Source organism: Drosophila kikkawai, chromosome 3R (assembly GCF_030179895.1).
Source record: "Drosophila kikkawai strain 14028-0561.14 chromosome 3R, DkikHiC1v2, whole genome shotgun sequence".
Lineage (NCBI taxonomy): Eukaryota > Metazoa > Arthropoda > Insecta > Diptera > Drosophilidae > Drosophila > Drosophila kikkawai.
In genome coordinates, this window is record NC_091731.1 from 24428161 (window position 1) to 24448193 (window position 20033).

At 44.5% G+C, this 20033-nt stretch overlaps 7 protein-coding genes across 10 annotated transcripts in view; 4 read left to right on the forward strand and 3 right to left on the reverse strand.

Moving 5' to 3' along the window:
• The first annotated feature begins 251 nt into the window (after positions 1-251).
• Positions 252-1210, forward strand: LOC108070666 (uncharacterized). Its single transcript, XM_017161237.3, has one exon. The coding sequence runs from the start codon at positions 333-335 to the stop codon at positions 1056-1058; it is 726 nt and encodes a 241-aa protein (XP_017016726.1). The 5' UTR covers positions 252-332; the 3' UTR covers positions 1059-1210.
• Positions 1211-2218: 1008 nt separating this feature from the next.
• LOC108070686 (farnesol dehydrogenase-like) lies at positions 2219-3434 on the forward strand. The gene is made up of 2 exons (XM_017161263.3): positions 2219-2874; positions 3113-3434. Exons 1-2 carry the CDS (start codon positions 2302-2304, stop codon positions 3290-3292), a joined length of 753 nt encoding a protein of 250 aa, XP_017016752.1. The 5' UTR covers positions 2219-2301; the 3' UTR covers positions 3293-3434.
• A 426-nt stretch (positions 3435-3860) lies between these two features.
• disp (RND transporter family member dispatched) lies at positions 3861-9973 on the reverse strand. Of its 2 annotated transcripts, XM_070286593.1 has the most exons (8): positions 9447-9973; positions 8382-9386; positions 8221-8312; positions 6821-7366; positions 6123-6761; positions 5061-6059; positions 4756-4998; positions 3861-4481 (listed from the first exon to the last, which is right to left on the reverse strand). In XM_070286593.1, exons 1-8 carry the CDS (start codon positions 9600-9602, stop codon positions 4232-4234), a joined length of 3930 nt encoding a protein of 1309 aa, XP_070142694.1. In that variant the 5' UTR covers positions 9603-9973; the 3' UTR covers positions 3861-4231. The 2 variants fall into 2 exon arrangements, 1 of the variants encoding a protein (XP_070142694.1); XR_011445132.1 differs by lacking the exons at positions 8221-8312; positions 8382-9386; positions 9447-9973 and having other exon boundaries at positions 4342-4481; positions 4541-4998; positions 6821-7336.
• Positions 7466-8387, forward strand: LOC108070687 (uncharacterized). The gene has a single exon (XM_017161264.3). It carries the CDS (start codon positions 7466-7468, stop codon positions 8198-8200), a length of 735 nt encoding a protein of 244 aa, XP_017016753.1. The 3' UTR covers positions 8201-8387.
• A 379-nt stretch (positions 9974-10352) lies between the features above and the next one.
• ECSIT (evolutionarily conserved signaling intermediate in Toll pathway, mitochondrial) lies at positions 10353-11722 on the forward strand. Its single transcript, XM_017161285.3, has one exon. It carries the CDS (start codon positions 10462-10464, stop codon positions 11701-11703), a length of 1242 nt encoding a protein of 413 aa, XP_017016774.1. The 5' UTR covers positions 10353-10461; the 3' UTR covers positions 11704-11722.
• Positions 11723-11896: 174 nt separating this feature from the next.
• Positions 11897-15971, reverse strand: LOC108070699 (GTP-binding protein 2). 3 transcript variants are annotated; one of them, XM_070286594.1, is made up of 4 exons: positions 15722-15971; positions 13548-14228; positions 12609-13486; positions 11897-12542 (listed from the first exon to the last, which is right to left on the reverse strand). In XM_070286594.1, exons 2-4 carry the CDS (start codon positions 14215-14217, stop codon positions 12267-12269), a joined length of 1824 nt encoding a protein of 607 aa, XP_070142695.1. In that variant the 5' UTR covers positions 14218-14228; positions 15722-15971; the 3' UTR covers positions 11897-12266. The 3 variants fall into 3 exon arrangements, with proteins under 3 accessions (XP_070142695.1, XP_017016772.1, XP_017016773.1); XM_017161283.3 differs by having other exon boundaries at positions 13548-14232; XM_017161284.3 differs by lacking the exon at positions 15722-15971 and adding an exon at positions 14910-15125 and having other exon boundaries at positions 13548-14232.
• Positions 15972-16668: 697 nt separating this feature from the next.
• side-III (sidestep III) overlaps positions 16669-20033 on the reverse strand; it is a 73150-nt gene continuing 69785 nt past the window's right edge. Inside the window, exons 15-17 of the mRNA XM_017161329.3 lie at positions 19767-19925; positions 19381-19637; positions 16669-19179 (exon numbers count right to left, since the gene is read on the reverse strand). Coding sequence (XP_017016818.1) covers positions 18514-19179; positions 19381-19637; positions 19767-19925 — 1082 coding nt within the window. The 3' untranslated portion in view covers positions 16669-18513. The remainder of the gene's footprint in view (positions 19180-19380; positions 19638-19766; positions 19926-20033) is intronic.

A 20033-nucleotide genomic window follows, 5' to 3' on the forward strand; every position in this document is an offset into this window, starting at 1 on the left:
TTTACTTATCAACTAAACTGAAATAATTATAGAAATATGAATATTTACTAATTCTGTAGGTAGGTTTTACTTTTTCTCTTTCAACGTTAAACTAATCTTTTGACTTTCAGAAAACGCCTTACAGTATGCTATAAAATACGGGTTTGCCTCTTGACACATAAGGTAAAATATGTGTATTTTTATGAAACTGAACATTTTCTATGAGTTTGAACATATTTTACAGTATCGCAATAGCATGCAGAAATATATCATATATATCATATATGCTCATTGATAGCCAAGGCTTTGTTAAAAACACTTAACACATTGGAAATAATACATAATTATAAAAAATGGTGAAAACTAAAGAGGCCGGGTTGGCCGAAATGGATTTCATCTTCATGGATGATATACTGCCGAGATGCTGCAAAGATAAAACCACCACCCAGGAGTTCTTTAAGGATCACACGGCTGAGATGAAACGAGTTCCGCCGGCATTTCGAGAACAAACAGATGCATCCCTCATCGCCGGTCATTATGCCGACAATCTCAAAGTTGATGGACTGCAGATGATAACCAAAACATGGCCGCGATCCACGGACTGGCGCGAGGAGTACAATCAGTTTGTAAAACGAAACAAGTGGTGCAATGAGAAGATATACAAGCTTTTCTTCGTGAATCCGCCAGTTCACTACTCACAGATTAAAAAATATCTCAAGGACTTGCGCAGAACAACCTATATGTCCGATTACTCTCCCGAATATTATATATCTCGTAAATCTCAGCGTAGAGATAACTCAATGTCCACTATCGATTCCGGTGGCATTGACTACCAGACGACCTATGGTAACTACCACAATCGCATTCAGGAAGTGGATCCCTTCAAGGACTTTATCAACCAGGAACCAAAGCCGAAAGATCTAACTGTGGGAGAGTTTGCCAAGGAAATGCGCAAACTGTTCACCAAGTACAATATGTCCACATACTATGAGGAAATCTGTCTGCCGGCATTGCTTAAGGCCAAGGATGGTGTAATGCCATCGGGACCCATCGATCGCTACACGCTGCGCAGGCTGTAGCCAGGACCTCCTCTCTTGAGGTTTTTATTTTAACAATACTACAACCAGAGATAATGCAAACGAATATGCACTTGTTTGTGTTCCTTAATAAACTTTACACAGATATACTCGTTAAACAATAAAGCATAATAACTGCTTTATGCAGCAGATAACCCAACCAAACAGTAGTTTACAAGGCAATGAACCATTATCATCCTACCCTGATATGGACTTATTTATTTGTCCATCAGCTCCTTTGTTTCTATCTCCCAGCCATCCGCTGTAATCAAATATTTAAATTTAATTTAATTTATTTACGCAAAAACTGAGCATACGAGTTATTGTTGTGTATTTTCAATTCATTCCTAAATAAGAGAAGTAGTATCTTATTAAATAATATCAGCATGACCAGACAGTTCTGCCTCCAATCAAAAAAGCTCTCTCTTTTTACTTAGACAATAACAATATTAAAGTCGATTGGCTGAGATAATATAAAAACAAGAAGCTAATAGAAACCGGCAAGCACAAATTTGAATACCCTAGCAGTTGTATTAAAAACTTAAGTAGTTAAAAGAAAGTATAGATCCGACTTCTATCAATACCTTTCATAATAAAACATATGAATTGCGATTTTCCAATTTAAATGTTAACTATTTTAATTTCTGTAGACTCAGCTTATGTTTGGTAAAAATAATAATACCCAGCAATATAATAGCAAACACCTGGAAAATAAATATGTAATTCTTTTATAAACATAGACAAAGTACTAAGAGATAGGATTGAAATGTTGTGAAATTGTTATATTGAGGTTCTCCTCTTATCTTATCGCTTTGATAATGTTCTAATGTTATATAGTTCAACAAGTAATAAAATTTGTATTTTACAAATTTAAAATATAAACACAAACACAATCAATAATATTGTATTTCGCTGAGACAAGCCTCCACATAATGCTTCCTTTTATACACAAATTTCAACAGTAGATTGTATTTAAATGAAACTACTAGAAGATTCTCCATATCGCGGTTATTCTCTATTTCGCAAGTAGAATCGATAGAAACATATATAAACATGATCGAGCAGTTTGAAACAGTGGCCGGACTCCCTTAAATTTAGTAAATCATAGAGCGAAAGCTTTCCGAGAAGAAAAAGCTACTTTAGCCTATAAAACAAAGCGGTGTCCGGGCCAGAGAGCTGAGTTACAGTGGAAATATTCAACTAAAAGGTCTTTCGGGAACACAATTCTAATCATTATATCGAAAAAATGGATCGCTGGACGAATCGTGTTGCTGTTGTTACGGGTGCCAGCTCTGGGATCGGAGCGGCTTGCTGCAAGGATCTGGTGGCCAAGGGCTTGATCGTAGTTGGACTCGCTCGTCGCGAGGAGCGTTTAAAGCAGCTGAAGGAGTCTCTGCCGGCGGATCAACAAGCGCGCTTCCATGGCCGCAAGTGCGACGTCAGCGTGGAGCAGCAAGTGGTCGACACTTTCGCCTGGGTGGATGAAACCCTCGGAGGTGTAGATGTCTTGGTGAACAACGCAGGCATTACCACGCCTTCCTTGATAACCGATGCCGACAATGCTGCTGATATGCGAGCCGTCCTGGACACCAATGTCCTAGGATTCGTGTGGTGTGCCCGTGAGGCCTTCCGCTCGCAGCAGAAGCGCAACGTCACCGACGGTCATGTGGTAGTCATCAACAGTGTGGTGGGCCACAAAATCCCTTCAGTGCCGGGCTTTAATTTTAAGATGTACGCCCCCTCGAAGTACGCAGTTACCGCTTTGACAGAGGTTCTGCGACAGGAGTTCCAGCTGAAGAAGACTCAGACCAAGATCACGGTAAGTTCCAAGAAGGTCTTCTAGAGAACAAAATATAAGTTAATACTTATCGTGATCACTTGTGTATGTTTGCTTTGATAAACAAAGATATGGAGTAGGCTGTTTTTATATCGCTTAATTGCCGCTCATATCTTTTTGGATCATTAATATATGAAACAAAATATTATGTTATAATAACTAAATAGAAGCTGATAACATTGAGTCACTAATCATTCTGTAATTATTTTTAAATCCATAGAGCATTAGTCCCGGAGCAGTCGACACCGAGATCATTGATGACAAAATTAGAGAAGTTTTGCCAACCTTCCCCATGCTGCGGGCTGAGGACGTAGCCGATGCTGTCTCTTACTGCATCCAGACGCCTCCAAATGTCCAGATCCATGAGCTGATCATTAAACCCATAGGCGAATCGTTCTAATCGATGCATGTGTAAATGGAATTGGACGTTTCAAGTGTTGCAATTAAAAGGAATACTAACTGACTGAAGTATTGGATACACAAAAGCCCAAAAGCCCATGTATTACAAATAAACCAAATAAATAAAAATATTTACGAAAGAATATTGAAGTAATAACTTGGTTTAATATTACCTAGAATGGCATTAATGGTTCAGCGAACAAGCTGAAGGTTTGAAACCTTTTCAGTTCAATTATATATATTAATATTCTTTAAGGTCAATTCTGAGGGTTTTTAGTATACATTTTATAAATTACTATTCCCTCCAAAGTCAACAGGTGTATGCATGGTAAGGCGCCGAACTCAAAAAGGATACACTTAGAAAAGTAGAAAACCCCAGAAGAAAAAAGGAAGTCTCCTATTATCATGCCACAATTCAGGAAACTAATAAATACAAATGATCATTGATGAAGCATTACACAAAACTTATCCATCAAACTTCCCCTTTTCAGCTTTATTTATAGGTATTCTTTATAAGATGTTTCATTCATCATATAATGCTTGTAGTTCCCCAAATAATATACGAGTAGTGGCTTTACAAGTAACATTTATTAAATCACTTAAACACATACATATCTTTAATATAGGAAGTACAGGGCCTTTTTAGTTGTAGGTAATTACAATACGTCATGATTTTACGGGGTATTATAACAGTTTGTCTGTATAAACACCGATTTCTTAAGTTTCTCACCTTCTGTATCACAGTTACATGGTTATTACAAACGTGAGTGCGTGTATGTTTGTTGGTTTTTTGTGTGTTTTAAACGCATACAACTAGGATAGACAACACATGCATTTGCATCAGTAAACACAACATACGTATGCATATATAACTCTGAGCATATGGAACTAGCATATAAAGTAACTACATCTGCTGCTGGCGCCAAGAATGTGGCCCAACTTAACATCTAATAAAAACCAGAGTATAAATATAGTTTTGATTACAGTTTTGAGTACGTAACCAGCGTTGAAACGTTTTCTTTTGGCTAAAAACTAATAATACCGTCATCGTACAGTCACCCAGTAGTACCTCGGCTAATTGCTTCAGTTTACAAATTGTATTCACTTTGCCGGAGCGATCATCGAGCGGGCAATAACCAAATACTAAAAGCATATTGCGCAGCCGTCTGAAGTCTTTTGAAAATAGCACACTAAGGAGAAGTTTACACGTTACGTTTTCGCTTTTTGCTTACGTCTAACAAGTACATACATAGCTCTAGAGTATATCCATGTAGAGTCCACACAATATCCTTAAAACTATATATGTATATGCGGACACAGGTGTCACTTGTATATAAGTATATATATATAAATATATATCTTGGGGGAGGGCAGGCTTCAGGGAAGCCTCCATACCCTGTATATAAAAATGCACTGGCAACACAACTGGCATCGTCCGATGGCCGGCAATAGTAACTAACTCACTTTGATGTAGACGGATACGTTTGATATTTGCACCCGCCGCTGCCGCCCAGCGTCTGGAACGAGTGCTCGTAGTCCCTTGGCAGCGAGGAGAGGGCATGGGCGCCTTCGGTGCCCGAAATAGTCTTGATCAAACTATTCGAATTCAGGGATTCCAGCTCGTGTGTCTCCGAGTTGGCCAGTTCCACAATAGCCGAGCTGGTGGGAGTCAGCAGCTGCTCGCTGGCGATCACTTGGCTGGGTTTACTATAAATTAAAAAGAATAATTAATGTAGTAAGTAATGGAGTTATGTGTTTATTATTATTACCGCTCGTAGAACTTGCTGCCGGCACTGTTGCGGTGGCTGCTAATCAAGGGCCACTTGAGCTCCAGGAAGCCGTGCTGCGGCCCGGCCACCCTCAGCAGGCTCATCAGGAAGAAGGTGGCGTAAAACCAACTAACGATCATGACCACCACCAGGAAGACGCCTATCTGTATGTAAGGCAGGATATTAGAGGCCATCATGATGCCGCCAGCCAATCCCGTAGTTGTAGCCGCCATCACCGTGGGTCCTATGATCCGAGACAGTACGAACTGGGTAGCTGCTAAACGGTCCTTCACCGGAGACATCCGGTAATGAATGCCATAGTGCAGGCTAAAGTCCACCGCCAGTCCAATGGCCGTGCTCACCGCAATGCTCTCGAGGATGTTGAGCTGCCAGCCCAGCAGAATGAGCACAGCAACGGTATTGAAGATACTCAAGGATACGGTTAGAACGGCGTATATGGAGATTAGGATATTGACCGTGAAGCATAGCAAAACGATGAGCGATGCAGCCATGGCCAAACAAATGGCAATCAGGGTGTCGTGTGACAGTGTGTCCTGCACATTGTAGAACTTGAGGTCGCTAATGAACCATCCGCCCCGGAGTTCCGTAGGCGCCGTGGCCAACTGCTGCTGAAACCAGGTCTCAACCGACTCGAAAAAGTCCTTAACATTGACATAGATGGTGCTGTAGGCCACATTCGACTCGAACTCGATGACCAAGGCTTTTACCAACAGCGGTGTTGGTGTCGCTGACGATGAGTAGTTGGTGTACTCTGCACTTTCGTTTCCACCGATCATTCCCGAGTAATCTTCAGAAGGCGTTCGAGAAGAAAAATCTGCAAACTTGGGTCCAGCCACTCCGGGTCGGAAAAATGTGGTGTCATACATATTGGCGACGCTCTGTGGCAGGCAATACTCGAAGATATGCGGATCGAAGGGGAACTCGGCGTCACAGCAGGGCGAGCGATCTTTCCGAGTTATGTCCATGTCGTCAATGCATCTTAAATACAAAATGTGTTATTTTTTTGAGTACTATTCAGATTTATTTGTATTTTTTGCTTACCTGCGCTTCATGAAATCGATTAGATTCTCAATGAAACAATTGGGAAGCAACAAGCCCAAAGTCTCCTTATAAAATGGCTGCTGCCGCACACTCTGGCAAAAGTCGAGAATCCAGAGCTGCGCCGTCTTGCTGGATATATTAAAATTATTGTCGTAGTGTAAGCTGCCGTAGGAGTTGGGATTCGTATAGTCGCCATCGTCCACCGCCCGGATGCCCCAAACGAAGTGCATTGGCATCTTGAAGTTCTCGTACGCCTGCAATGTCTTTTCGAACCAAAACTGTTGCTTGAGACTTGAATACATCTCGAATGGATGCCGGGCAACGAACAGCTGGAAGTGCGATTTCTCCGGCAACTGCAGTCCTGGATACCAGAACACAATGACGGCGCTAGACGCGCCCAAAGCGCCGAAGACAAGTAACCACAAATAGGCATAGTTCAAGATACTGTGCGTTACGCACTCCTCGAACAATTGACAGAATCGGTTAATTGACTTCTTGCTGGCATGGATCAGTTTCTGGGCGATTGGACGGCGGCACGACATTCTGCTGGCAAACAGCCGTTCCATGATCGAAACCGAGGCCGGCAGCCAAGTGATCATAAGCACGTAGTTCGTCACCACAACCGTTCCTGCAAAGATCCTAAAAAGAGTGCACAATATTTCAGTTTATATACAGACTTCCATGTCGTATGGACTCACCCAAAGCATTTGATGGCCGTTATGGAGCTGCTATAGGAGGCGTAAAAGGCGCCTGCGGTGGTCAGCGAAGTCACGAACATGGAAGCAGCAGCATGTCGCATTGTGAGTGCCATAATATTCTCCAGCGACTCTGTGTGATCACTGTGTTCCAGGGGCGTGGGCAGAGCACTCTGCGCTTGAGAGGACAAGGTGCATCGATTGCTGAACCTCTCGGCGAGCACACATTGCCAGATTTTCAAAAACAAAAAGACATCATCGGCGCCAATGCCTATTATCACCACCACAGCCAGCAGGTTCATGTACGGAAAGAACTCGAACTCGAACACAATGGCATAGAAAAAGTAGGCCAATCCCAGCGAGAAGCAAATGGCAATGCAGGACATGCACGTAATGAATGCCGATCCGGTGTACAGCCAAACGCTGGCCATAACGAAGGCTCCACCCAGGGAAACGAGCCAGACGTCGGTCATTAGCAGCTCGTTAAACAGCTCGTTCTCCAGGCCCAAATCCATGGCAATGACTTCCACTAGCTCGTTGCTCAGTGTCCTGAGAAATCAGTCAAACATTTCAACTCACTTAGAAAACTTTTACAAGAAATAATACAAAACAAAAAAAATAAAATAAAGATAAATAATATAAAAAAAAATGGACAAACTTCGGGCGATGAAGCTCAGAGAAGAGCATTTGAGGAATATGGATGCGTTTCACATGGATTCCTTATTGCCTTCAAAGATAGACTACATCAGTACCTCAAGAGCGGACTATGTCGACCATACGGCCACTGCTGTTCATAATCCCCCATCTAGGCAGACTCAAATGGATCCCTCCCTAATAACTGGCCATTTTGCGAACAATTTGAAGGTCCGCGGCGGCGAGGAGAAGACAAAGACATGGCCTCAATCCATGGACTGGCGCGAGGACTACGCCCAGTTCGTTAAACGCAACAAGTGGTGCAATGAGAATCTCTATAAGCTCTTCTTCGTCTGTCCGCCCGTTGACTACCGCCTACTGGAGAACTACTTTAAGGACTTGCGCAAGTCCATCTACATGTATGATTTCTCTCGAGATACGTACATATCGAAAGTGAGACAAAGACGATCGGTTTTGGGAGCAAAGGCATTTGAGGGCGACTATCTTACAACCTATGGATGCTACCACAATCGACTGCAGGATATTGAGTCTCTCAGAAGCCACTGCTACCCGGAGGCTCCGTTGAAGAACATGACGCTGGACAGGTTCTCCACCAATATGCGCAAGCTCTTTACCAAGTACAACTTGACAACTTATTTTGACGAAATTTGCGCACCGGCTCTGCTGAAGGCAAAGAACGGGATAATGCCCTCGGGACCCATTGATCGTTATCAATTTCGCAAGTATTAGGCTGGAACTGGAGTACTTACACATCTTCCCACTCGTGGAACAGTGGGAGGACGCGATTGGATTGCGCCACCGGCACAAATATCATGGCGTACTTCAGGTAGACGTTGGAGTCCTGGAAATACGAATATTGCATGTATATGTTAAAATTAAGGAAGTGCAAATAAACCTGCTAAATACTTACATTGGATTTCATAAACGTAAAATCGGTGAGAAAGTTCAGCACGTTGAACACGATGTTGTGACGCTTGCACTCCTCGGGTGCCCTGCAGTGCGGAATCTCGTTGCAATGGTTGTCCATTTTCAGGTCATGGAAGTACTCATAGCAGCCGGTAAGCAGGGTCTGGAGCGAGGTAACGTCTTCGACGGTGAGGTCGAAGCAGGAACTCTTATTGGCCAGCATGGCGGCGTAGTTGGGCAATGACCAGGGCCGGCAGCACTCGGTGGTGAGCTCGCAGAAGGCCCGATAGCTGGGTACCTCCGTGATTTGGTCTTGCAGCTGGCACATGGCTAGCAGGCCGTTCAAGTCAAACAGCGAATCGGTGGCATTGGGGCCGATCCGATGGACTACGAAATGGGAGTACTCCTTGCGCGGCGATGAGTCGCAGAAGAAGCCCTCAATGGGCTGGCGGTAGTGTGCATCTACCCAACTATCGGTGGGCAAGGTTGCAGCTTGTTTAAGCAGCCGCCATGTGCTCTTCTTGGTCTGCACTCGCTCCCGATGCTCTTCTTCATCCACCGACGTGGTATTGTGACCATACTCAATCGGCTCGCTACGTCGAGTGGGCTCCAGAGACGAGGAAGAGGCGTTATCATTAGTAATCTCGTAGTCCCGGAATACCCCGCTGTCACCCATCCACGTGTCCCTATCCAGATCTGTGACCGGAGCACTTGTGGCCTTCAATCGCTTCTTTAACTGCATCATCTTTTGGGTCACGACGTCGTGGTGCTCGTGATTGCTCTGATTCTGCTCTTTCCTCCGCTTATTCTTGCCTCTGTTTCTCTGCTTGTTCCGGTGCCGCTTGTGATTCGGATGCTGTCTGGTCTCCCCGAGGCCCTGCTCCACGCGACGCTTCTCCCACAGATCCGATGGATTTGAGAAGAGCACTCCATGGTGGTCTGTCTCCTGTCGCAGGTTGTACCACGATGTCAAGCGTTTGCCTATCTTTGTGCCGCGCGTCTCGAAGCCCTGAAATAGATGTTTCCAACATTATGGGGGCATGAAAATACACATGTAGGTTCTATGTACCAAGGTGGGATCGCTGAAGTCTGGCAGCTTGTTTAGGATGAGGGCCACTATAATGCAGGCGACGCAGTAGACGGCAATGGAGACGACCACCAGGTACGGCCGTCTGGCCAGAACATGGTAGTACCAGTTCATTTTCTCCGAGTCAAAACACAACATGTTGCAGCTAAATACAATATCCTAACCCTCTTATCCTGTCATTGTTGTCCCGTTGTGCTCCCGTTGCTGCATCAGTGCATCCTTGGTTGTCCTGAATGGCTGCCTCCAATAACCTTGAACTGGTCTGCGGCGCTCCTTGGGACCGTGCCAAAAGTGCTATTGTTTTGCTTTTGTTATAGATACTGCCTCCTGCGCTGACTGGCCAGCTTTTTCTCAGCCCAGCTTAGTTCAACCTGTTGAATCGCATTTTCCCGGGGGTTCGCGGCGGTGCAATTAAATCAGGGTTATTGGAATCAACAAAATCAAATTAAAGAAAACAATCAAAAACTATGCGAATAAGGATAATGCAGAGACGGTGAAATAACAACAAAAAAGCAGCAAAGGATACTAGGGATGTGAAAAGTCTATCAAAACATCGATATATCGATATTTTCTTATACAAATGAGAATTTATATCGTGATATTTTTTTACGTTATATTTCGTGTATCGTTATTTTTAAAATATAATCTTCATATTTCCTTGTTGGGAAAGTGATCTATATTCAGGGTATTTTCTTGATGGGTGAAATTCTGAAAATATCGGCATAGTATAGCGATGGTTCTCCATATTTCCAGCAGTTTGTGGGGGAACAGCTGTTGACAGTAGAAAATATCGGCAAACCATAGCGATACATCGTGGATAATATACAATACATCGATAGTAAAAAAAACAAAATCGATGTTTTGAAACAAATGTCAATATCGATAGTGCTTCTATGTTTTGCCAGCACTAGCAGTGTTGCAAAACGCAAACTTCTACTTGTGCAATGTTTTGTAATCGTATTTACAAATAGTTTAAACTTAATTTTATTAATTAGAAATGCTGCGACGTGCGCAGTGCTTGCTGAGGCTGCACAGCCATGGACGCCAGTCAGTTGCCACCCTCACCCGCCATAGAAGCTACTCCACGGATGAGGCTACTCCAAAGCAGAATCCGAGTGCGAATCCCAATCAGAGGGCACAGAAACCGGCCAGAAACCTGCCGGCTGTGAGGAATCCATTCGCTGCAGCGCAGGATAGGACGAAGGACACCTACCTCACCATGGTGGAGATCTTCCAGGAGCGCGATGTTCACCGTCGCAACCATGTGGAGTTCATCTATGCGGCTCTGAAAAATATGGCAGACTTCGGAGTGGAGCGGGATCTGGAGGTGTACAAGGCCTTGATCAATGTGATGCCGAAGGGCAAGTTCATACCCACCAACCTCTTTCAAGCGGAGTTCATGCACTATCCCAAGCAACAACAGTGCATCATTGATCTCCTGGAGCAAATGGAAGATTTCGGGGTGATGCCGGACTACGAGATGGAGGCGATGCTTCTCAACGTGTTCGGCAGGCAGGGACACCCTCTCCGCAAGTACTGGCGCATGATGTACTGGATGCCCAAGTTCAAGAACCTGTCACCATGGCCACTTCCCGATCCAGTGCCGGACGATACACTGGAAATCGCTAAACTAGCAGTGGAGCGTATGTGCACGGTCGACTTGCGGTCGAAAGTCACCGTGTTTCAGACGAGCGACCTGAAGGACGCCATCGACGACACGTGGATAGTCAGCGGAATGAGCGCGGAGCAGGAGAAGCTGCTGCGAGAGCACTCCCGACAGAAGGCTCTGTATATCGAGGGACCCTTTCACATATGGTTGAGGAATCGCCGGATCAACTACTTCACCCTGCGCGCCGATCCGGATACCCAGTTTCTGGCCCAGTTGGATGAAAGGCAGTTGGACGACGATGATGTGTCCAACATTGAGGTTCCGTTCTTAGGGCGCGCTCCTCCAAGGCGGCACAATCAGCTGGGGAAACTGCGTTCCGTGCATCAGCAAGACGATGGCACCATTTTAGCCATCTGCGCCACTGGTACCTCTACGAAGGACTCATTGCTCTCATGGATTCGCTTGCTAGAGGCCAATGGCAATTCGTCGATCGGAGAAGTACCTGTGCTCTTCCGGTTTACATCAACAGTGCCAGCCAAGGCGGAGGAGATTGAAGGACCAGCCAGTGTACCAGCAACAAGCAATGCCAGAAGTAGTAAAGATGAATCACCAAGCAGCAGACGGGAATAAATTAATTGTTGAGCAAAAATTTGAGTTTTTTTTTTTACTGACTACGGGGTATAGTCCCAGCTATATTTACAAATTTATAGCTTGCAATGGCACCGAATTTCAAGCTTGGAACTTGACAAGGACAAATTAAAGTAATTTTAGCAGTTTCTTACCTTTAATATGAAAAAATCTCCATTTTACACTATTAACGAGATGCAGTTCGGTGTGATTCCACTTATTCTTCCATAATTTTATTCAAGACTGTGCATTATAATTCATTTTTCTTGTTTTGCTTCATAAATAACAAGTACGAAGAATAAGGGGATTAAATCGAAAATATACAGTAACAATTATCTGGGTGTCACTTTTTAATTAAGTTATTGTAATTAAGGTGGTTTTTTACCGAGCTTAAACGAAAAATCACAGAACCCGAAACTAAGAGTACAGAAGATCTGCCTAGGATTTAACGCCTCTCTTTAACCGCTAATTAAGAATATCTATATATATACATGTCATCTGTGTTTGAGATATATATTGTAATGTCATTGGAACTATCCAGCTGTCCTGTAGCTACCGGGGCTGCTCTACTTTGTGACGATGGTCTTGTTGACGGGAAACACCTGGGTGACCACGCCGATGCCCTTGCTGGTTCCCTCGCGGAACAGGATGCGCATCCCTGGACGCACGTACTCCGGATGACCAACGAATTCGAACATCACCGAAGCACAATCATTGGTGCCCAGCCGCTCGCCGCCCATGATGCCTCGTATGACGGCCGTCTGGCGGATGCTTCCGATGTGCACAGTGGTCTGGAAGCCGACGTAGATGGCCGTGGCGTGGAATAGAACGGATACCTTAGCCTGGAAAACAAAAAAGGTATATTTAAATTAAATGAGCTAAATGATCCCAATTTACCCTTAACTTACCTGAAAGAAATAAGTGCCACAGGGCTCATCCGGACTGTTTCCCGTATCGCCAAGCAGCACCATGCCACTCCGCAGCGTGGGCAGGTCCTGGTCCAAGCTGAACGAAAGCGAGGCACTCTGGCCAGCTCGAACTACACGGCAGGGTGCCTTATTGCGATGGATGGTATTGACGGTCACGGGATGGAAGCTTCCGTTCGGCAGCGGGCCAATCTTCATTGGCATATTTTCGGTGAGTACGCCCTGGACTAGCAGGCCACCAACCACGGGACCGACGTCAGATACTCGAAAAATCTCGTCCACCTGGAACTCGCAGGACTCCTGCTCAAGGCGATCCTTCTCAGCATTACTGATTCCCGGCGATAGGACATACAAGAACTTTGTGACTAGATTCAGGCCCGTGCCGGTGACATTCGAGACGCAAAATATGGGCACAATATTTTCGGAGACCTGATTCGAGCCGGCGGAGATGGCCTCATCTGTGTTGGTCACCACAAACGGAACCTTTCGGCAGCCAATGGTGGTCAGCAGGTTGCATAGCTCCTGCACTGTGGCATCCGGCGATGTGATGTCCGTCTTGGTGACCAGTATGAAAAATGGCATGTCTAGAGCTCGGACAATGGCCAAGTGCTCCTCGGTGGTGTCGTTGCACCCACTGCCAGCGGATACCACCAGCATGGCGTAGTGGGGCGAGTAGCCGCTTAGCGCTTGTACGGTGGTCCTCATATACCGACGGTGCCCGGCTAGATCCATGAAGGTAACCAGCTTGCTGGACCGGTCACTGATCTCCTCTGCTGTCATCATTTCATTGTATTTGTAGTTTACCACATTGCCCAACGCATCGAAGCCCAGGGTCTCGTGGGAGATGCAGGAGGTGCGACCTGAAGGAGATGGGACTGTCACATATTGTCTCAAGTTAAACCCTTGAAAGGCTCCTCTTACCCGACTGAATCTCGTGCATGTGCCGGAACATGTTGAGCCGTGCCCTGCCATGTCCGTTATCCAGTTCATCCTGAGTGAGTACTCCCAGCAGCGTAGACTTTCCGGCATCAGCTCCTCCGAGCACCGCCACCCGCACCTCGATGTTGTGCTGGTCGTCGGGTATCTTTCGAACCAGTACCTCGGCTACAACCCGACGAGCACTGATGGTTTTCCGACGGAGCACAGAGGTGCTGGCTCCCAGGTGGTGAGCCATCTGCTTTAGTGTCGTGAGAGAGGCGTTCATGTCCTTGTCACTAAGTCCCTGGAGGTATCCAGCATCGGATACACCGATCTCGTAAATGGCTTCACCGTTTCCCTCACGCAGCCGCCACTTCATCTGCGTGACCAGTTGCTCGAATCGCTGCTTCGATGGATTTACCAGCTTAAGCTTGTACTCCACGTTTCCAATCTGCGGCTCAGGCGGCAACATTCCCTGCTCAAAGTCGAAGATCAGGTTGCCACGCTCAGTGGGGATACCACCTACGAGGCTAAGAGCGCACTCATTGGAATTGGCATCTGTCTCGTAGTCGCTGCTGCTGCTTCCTCCTCCGCTGCTGTTGCCATTCAGCTCCGGCTCCTCGTCAAAGCCGTCGTCCTGGTTCGGATCGAAGAGGCTCAGGAAGGACTCCATACTGTTAGTGGCTGGCTAAAATAAAAATATAGCACACAATAAGATAAAGCAATCCCATTATTTCCATCTAAACAAAGAAAGGCCCAATTGCGACATTGAGATCCAAACAAAAGTTGGCATATTTTAAAAAACAGTTGTGGCAGAAAAAATAGCATTAAAGGTCTCAAAATATTGTTAAATATTTCTTAAAATTGCTGTAAATTATAGAATTTAAAATATTTTTAAAATTAAAGAAAGGCACGTTCCCTATATGTGCGAAAAGTCGAATAACTCTAGGCTCTTGGGGGCACTAACTGAGCACCTTTGTTTAGTAAAATAAATAATTATGGCACATATAAAAAAGTTTCTTCAAGAACTTAAAGAAATAAAAAAGCAACATTTGATAACACTGAAAATATATATAGGTAATAAAGTGATACCAGCCAAATAAATCTAATTATTATTTTATAAGCCAAAAATTAATTAATTTTTTAAAAGTAGAAAAAAAAAATTATCTCGAGATTTCTTAACCGCGTCAGTGTATGCTTATGTATCCATCAAGTTTTTCAGTTGTTTTTTTTTTTCGTTGGCCGTCCTCTTTGACTTGCAGCGACCTTGAAAACGCTTGTTTATGTTTGCCACGACGTTTGCCTTTGTTTGGATACACACGAACAGAGGGGGGATAGTGGGGGAAAAGCGGAGTAACTCCTCACCAGAAACTTTTAGTTATTCACTAAAATCGCACTTTAAAAGGAGCTTTGAATTTTTGCAATTTATACAAAAACAGTTCCTATTTGCGCGCGGGCCTGGCACAAATTATCGATTTTGGCTGCGCTTCACATTTGCCCAGGTCCAAATTTGTTATTCGGTTATCTGCTTCTGGGCTCTCTCCGAATTCGTGCTTTCGATTTTGTTTATAACCTGCTCTGCTTTGTGCTCGCGAACGAATGAATGTGCGAGACAGAAGCCCAACTACGTACGGGGCACGACGAGTACATAAATAGGATTCAAGAGCTTTTGCGATACCCTACAGTGCAGGGCATATGCGTGGGAGTAACTATTTGTTTCAATAATTATTAAAATATATCATTTAATAGTAGTAGTAGCATAAAAGCATTAATTTCTTAACACATTGTGAACTATGAATTAAAAATTTAATTAGAACCTTAAATTATTTAACGAACCGCATTAACAAGTCGACCAGGCCCTCAAGGTTTGGCCCGTATGTATTTTGGTTAGCTTTTTCGCGTCTTTTCGCTACGTTTTCTTCTGTTCTGGTTTTCTACACACAAGTTTGTTTTGATCGGATCAGCTGCGTCTGACGCTATATCACGAAATTGATTTGCGGCCGATTCGCGAAAAGCTTTCTGCTCGAATTGCGGGGAATTACTGGCATTACTACGTGTCACCCGCAATCAATGAGTGCAAGACCCCCCGATTTCTTAGAAAACACATAATGTGTACATAACAAACATTGCGATTTCATCATCCAAACGGAAACAATGTCAATGCACTGCACACTCACATTTCACAATTGGTGCAATGGGCCAAGAAACTGGTTTTCTGATGCAATAATCCCCAAATGCGGATGACTTCTTCGTACAAGATTTATGGTGGTTTGTGTTCCATTTCCCTTTACACTGCCATGATAATGGGCACGCCTGGTACTCTTGGGTGCATTTAGTAAACTTTATAATTTTGGCGGGCGCGATTAAAAGCGCGAAATTATGATGCTTTGAACATTTATAAAATAATTCATGACGTTAGTGTTGCCAGTTCAGCTTATTTCAGGCTATAGCTAAATAGCACAAAAAATAGCTGAATCTAGCATATTTCAGCATTTATTTCATTCGTGACATAATTTATTTTATAAGAAACCTAATGTATTTACAGACTTAACATGGTTTATTTACATATATTTTACCATTTTAAATTGCTTTAAACTTAAAAATCAATCTGGGTATTCCTTTGACGAATAAATGACTAAACTACTGAAAATATCGGCAAAATTTCTTTCTTCATCCTTTTTAAGTTTTTCATATTTTTAAAAAATATCGACTATCGCCGTACACAGCCGATATATTTAGTAATTCAGTTGTCACGGGAATACCCTGAGTGTGATTGTCGGCTGAACCGCTGATAATGTTAAAACCCAGGAAAGCCGCAAACATTTCCGCCTTCGCGGCATCTGGGCGCACGAAAACGCACGGTTTACCAACACTTTTTAAAGGCGGCAATAATTTAAATGTAAAAAATAACGCTCATTACTGCATTACAAAGAAAAAAAGGGAGAATTCCTTTGTCGAATCAAGTTTGTGTTCTGAAAATGCTAAAATGTCATGACTACACCCATAAATATCTGATGATTAAATTCAAACACAGCTTACATTCATTAATGTTTACGTTTTATTTTCTTATCATTAACATTATTACTTTATCACAAATATTTTAAGCATTTTTACATATGTCGTTAGTTACAATGATGTGTATATGTTTTTCTTAGGGATTTGCTATATGCATATGTATGTACAAGGTCTGCTCTGTTACGATCCATTTAATATGGTTTCTCAAGTTAAGAGCATGATACTACAGGTTTCGGTTTCGCTTACAAATTTTTCACTACTCGCACTCATTTTTGGATATCTACAGCAGGGGGACTTTTGCCTATATATATTTAACATATATATAAACTTGGAGGAAGTTTACGATTTGCTCTATTAGTTTGCCATGGAATGCTCTATAACTTTAACCTTTAAACATTATGACATTACATTGATTTCACTAAACTCTATTGATGATTTTCGCTTAATTACTGTTGGTTTTCCTATATATTTCCGTTTCTGGTTGAAAAGTCAAGACGTACGTATGTATATCGAAAGAAATCGCACAAATGATATGGCAAAATGTTGAACACTTATAGTCGTTTAGCCCTTGTCTATGATATAGTTCCTTTGCAATACTTTCTGCTTGCTTTTAATACGAATTTCTGATATGCTTATGCCTTGATAACAATTTCCAATGAACAGTACGTTAATCGAGAGAGTTTTCCAACTATTTGAACTGCCGAAACTGCGGTCATCGACCCATTTTATGGCCCATAAATAATATTTACAAATACTTTCGTTGTGGTGTGTGTGGTGGTGTGTCCGTCAATGAGGTGCCGGAAGTGGCCAAAATCGAGCTCATCAAATCGCCATTTTGAAGTAGAATCGACTGTGTGTGGCTCGGCGCTTTTTATCCCGGACTCGACCCGCATAAATCATTTTATTAGCTTATTAAAAACTTTTCCATTTATTGTCATCGTTTTGCGCTATCGTGCGCACAAATCCGTGCCCTGTTCTTGTGCTCCGCCGCTTTTATTGTGCTCTATACCCATTCAATCGCTCGTGAGCTTATTATCGGGGCTGAGGGGGGAATGCCATTTTTACTTGGGGTTCGGGATTGTGGCCATGGTGGCCTGGGGTGGCCATCGCATATTTTTCTAAACTTTTCTTTATTGCTCACTTGTTGGCTGTCGCTATTAGCAGTGGCGAACGGAGAGTGGAGAATGGAGAGAGTGGAGAGGGAAAATGGTGATGCGGGGAGCGGCTGCTGGAGTGACCATTAAATTCAAATCTGCTGCTGTTTTTGGCGCGTGTTTAAAAGTTAAATAATGACCAGCACCGGGCACGCAATGGCGCAAGACGTGTCCAATATAACTTTTCCTTTTTTCTGGGTTTTTGTTGTATTTTTTGGGTCTGCTCCGACTTTGATCTTGGGCAGTTCAAATAGTTGTGGATTTGCTTTTTTCGGCTTAGGCAGGAAGGGATATGTTTGCGGGATAAAAAGATTTAACAACGAGCTCCGTTTCGTGGCGTGGAGTCCAGGGCCTGGAAGATAAGTTTCACCTTTTTGGGGGCGACCCCCTTCAAATTTAAAACTGAACCCGATCGGAGGCGCTCCGATATTCACCAGTCAACGTATATAGTATACAAGTAGGTCTACACTTAGCTTAAACATTTACAAACGAACAGAGACACAGACACACGCGTTACATTTAAATAATCGTATTGAAGCTACACTTCTAGGTCTAAGAGTTACTTCTAAGCGATGCCGCCGAACAGGATATTCATATGTAGTTGCGGTCACAGGAACACCATTTAGAGTTAAACAACAAAATAATAATTACTCAAGTATGTTTGTAAATAATACTCCTATGACCGCAGCTCCACATGGTTAGTTAGTATTTATCTGCCACTTCGATTCGGCTTCGGGCTTTGGGCTGCTGCTGTGCGCCAGTCTTTTGGTTTGGATGCCAGGGTAGTGACAGGATGATGCTTAGACGCAGCTCTCTGGCCCGGGCAGAGTATCGGTGATGATGTGGTTGCGCCCGGCCGCCGACTTGTGCGTGATGGTGTTTAGCTGCGACGGCGACAGGCTTGTGCCAGCGGCCATCACGGAACCCATTCCCATGCCCGTGCCCATGCCCATGCCTAGGCCCATCCCCAGGCCCAGACCCAGGCCTTTGGGCAGGGTCATGTGCGCGGCGGGCGGTGGCTTGTTCAGGCCGTAGTCTATCAGGCTGCTGGTGGCCAGGTAGTCGCCCATGTTCAGCGGATCGTGACCGCGATGCTGTAGGCTTCCTCCCGGCTGATGCTGCTGCTGGGACATATTGTGAGGCAGCGTGTGGTGCAAGTGCGAAGCGTAGCCTCCTGCTCCGCCTCCACCTCCACCTGCCACTCCGTTGGCGGCCAGGGCATTGCTGACAGTGCTGCCCGCGGAGCTGAGCGTGCTGCTGCTGCCGCCGGTGCCCGCACCTCCGGCAGCGTAGTTGGCCATGCTCAGACCTAGCTGCTCGTAGCGGCTAAGCGAGGGCATGGCGTCGTAGAGGAGTGGGGGCGCATTGTTGCTCCTGGCTCCGGCTGCAGCCGCCGCTGGGTCACTCTCCAGCTTCAAGGTGCTGGACTGCGAGGGCGGGCTGTTCAGGTGCGGGGCATTCGTATCCTGAAATAAGGAATACAAATAAGTTTAATTATATTCCAAAGACTTAAGCAAGTCCTAAAACTAAGACCAAGAATTTACGATATTTTTACATTTAAAGAAGTATTGTAAATCCCTCCCTTAAATGTAATTAAACACTTGCAGTTTATGGTTTAAAGTAACACAGTCAGAGAGCAACGACTTCTGCTGGCCACCGGCACTTACATAATCCGTGGTTTTGTGGCTCACTGCACTGCCGGCCATGGGAGCGGCAGATGCACTGCCAGCGCCACCTCCTCCGGCGAATAAACCACTCGGCCGATTTCCCAGCGGCGACGCCGCGTCACCGCCAGTTGGGGCACTCTTCTGGGCGCTCAATATGTCCGGCTGCTTCTCGATGCCCTGCTTCAGGGTGTAGGCCACCACCAGGCGCTGATGGCCAGCTCCCGTTTCCAGGGGCGCCGTCACTGTCACATCCATGCCTGTCAGGTGTATGAAACATTAGCAACGTGATAGGAAGTATACTATAGCCGGAAGCTTGAGCTTGTGACTACCCCTTGCTTAGGGTTAGGAATGTCTATCATTGTTATCTTTAAGTCGCGATGACTCACCCAGGTGTTTGTCCTTGTCATCGCACATGTTTCGAGCTCCTTGGCCACGGCGTCTACGTACTGCAATCACCACTACGGACAGGACGGCGATGCCCACGGTGAATAAGGTGCCGGCTAGCAGAGCAGCCAGTGGTAAAATGGATAGACCTATGCGACCATCTGAAGCATAAATAAATAAAAGGTAAAATCAATTAACATAGTTCTAGCAAAGGTGTACCTACAACTAAGATATATGGATATACTCAAATAATGCGTAAAAATATTATT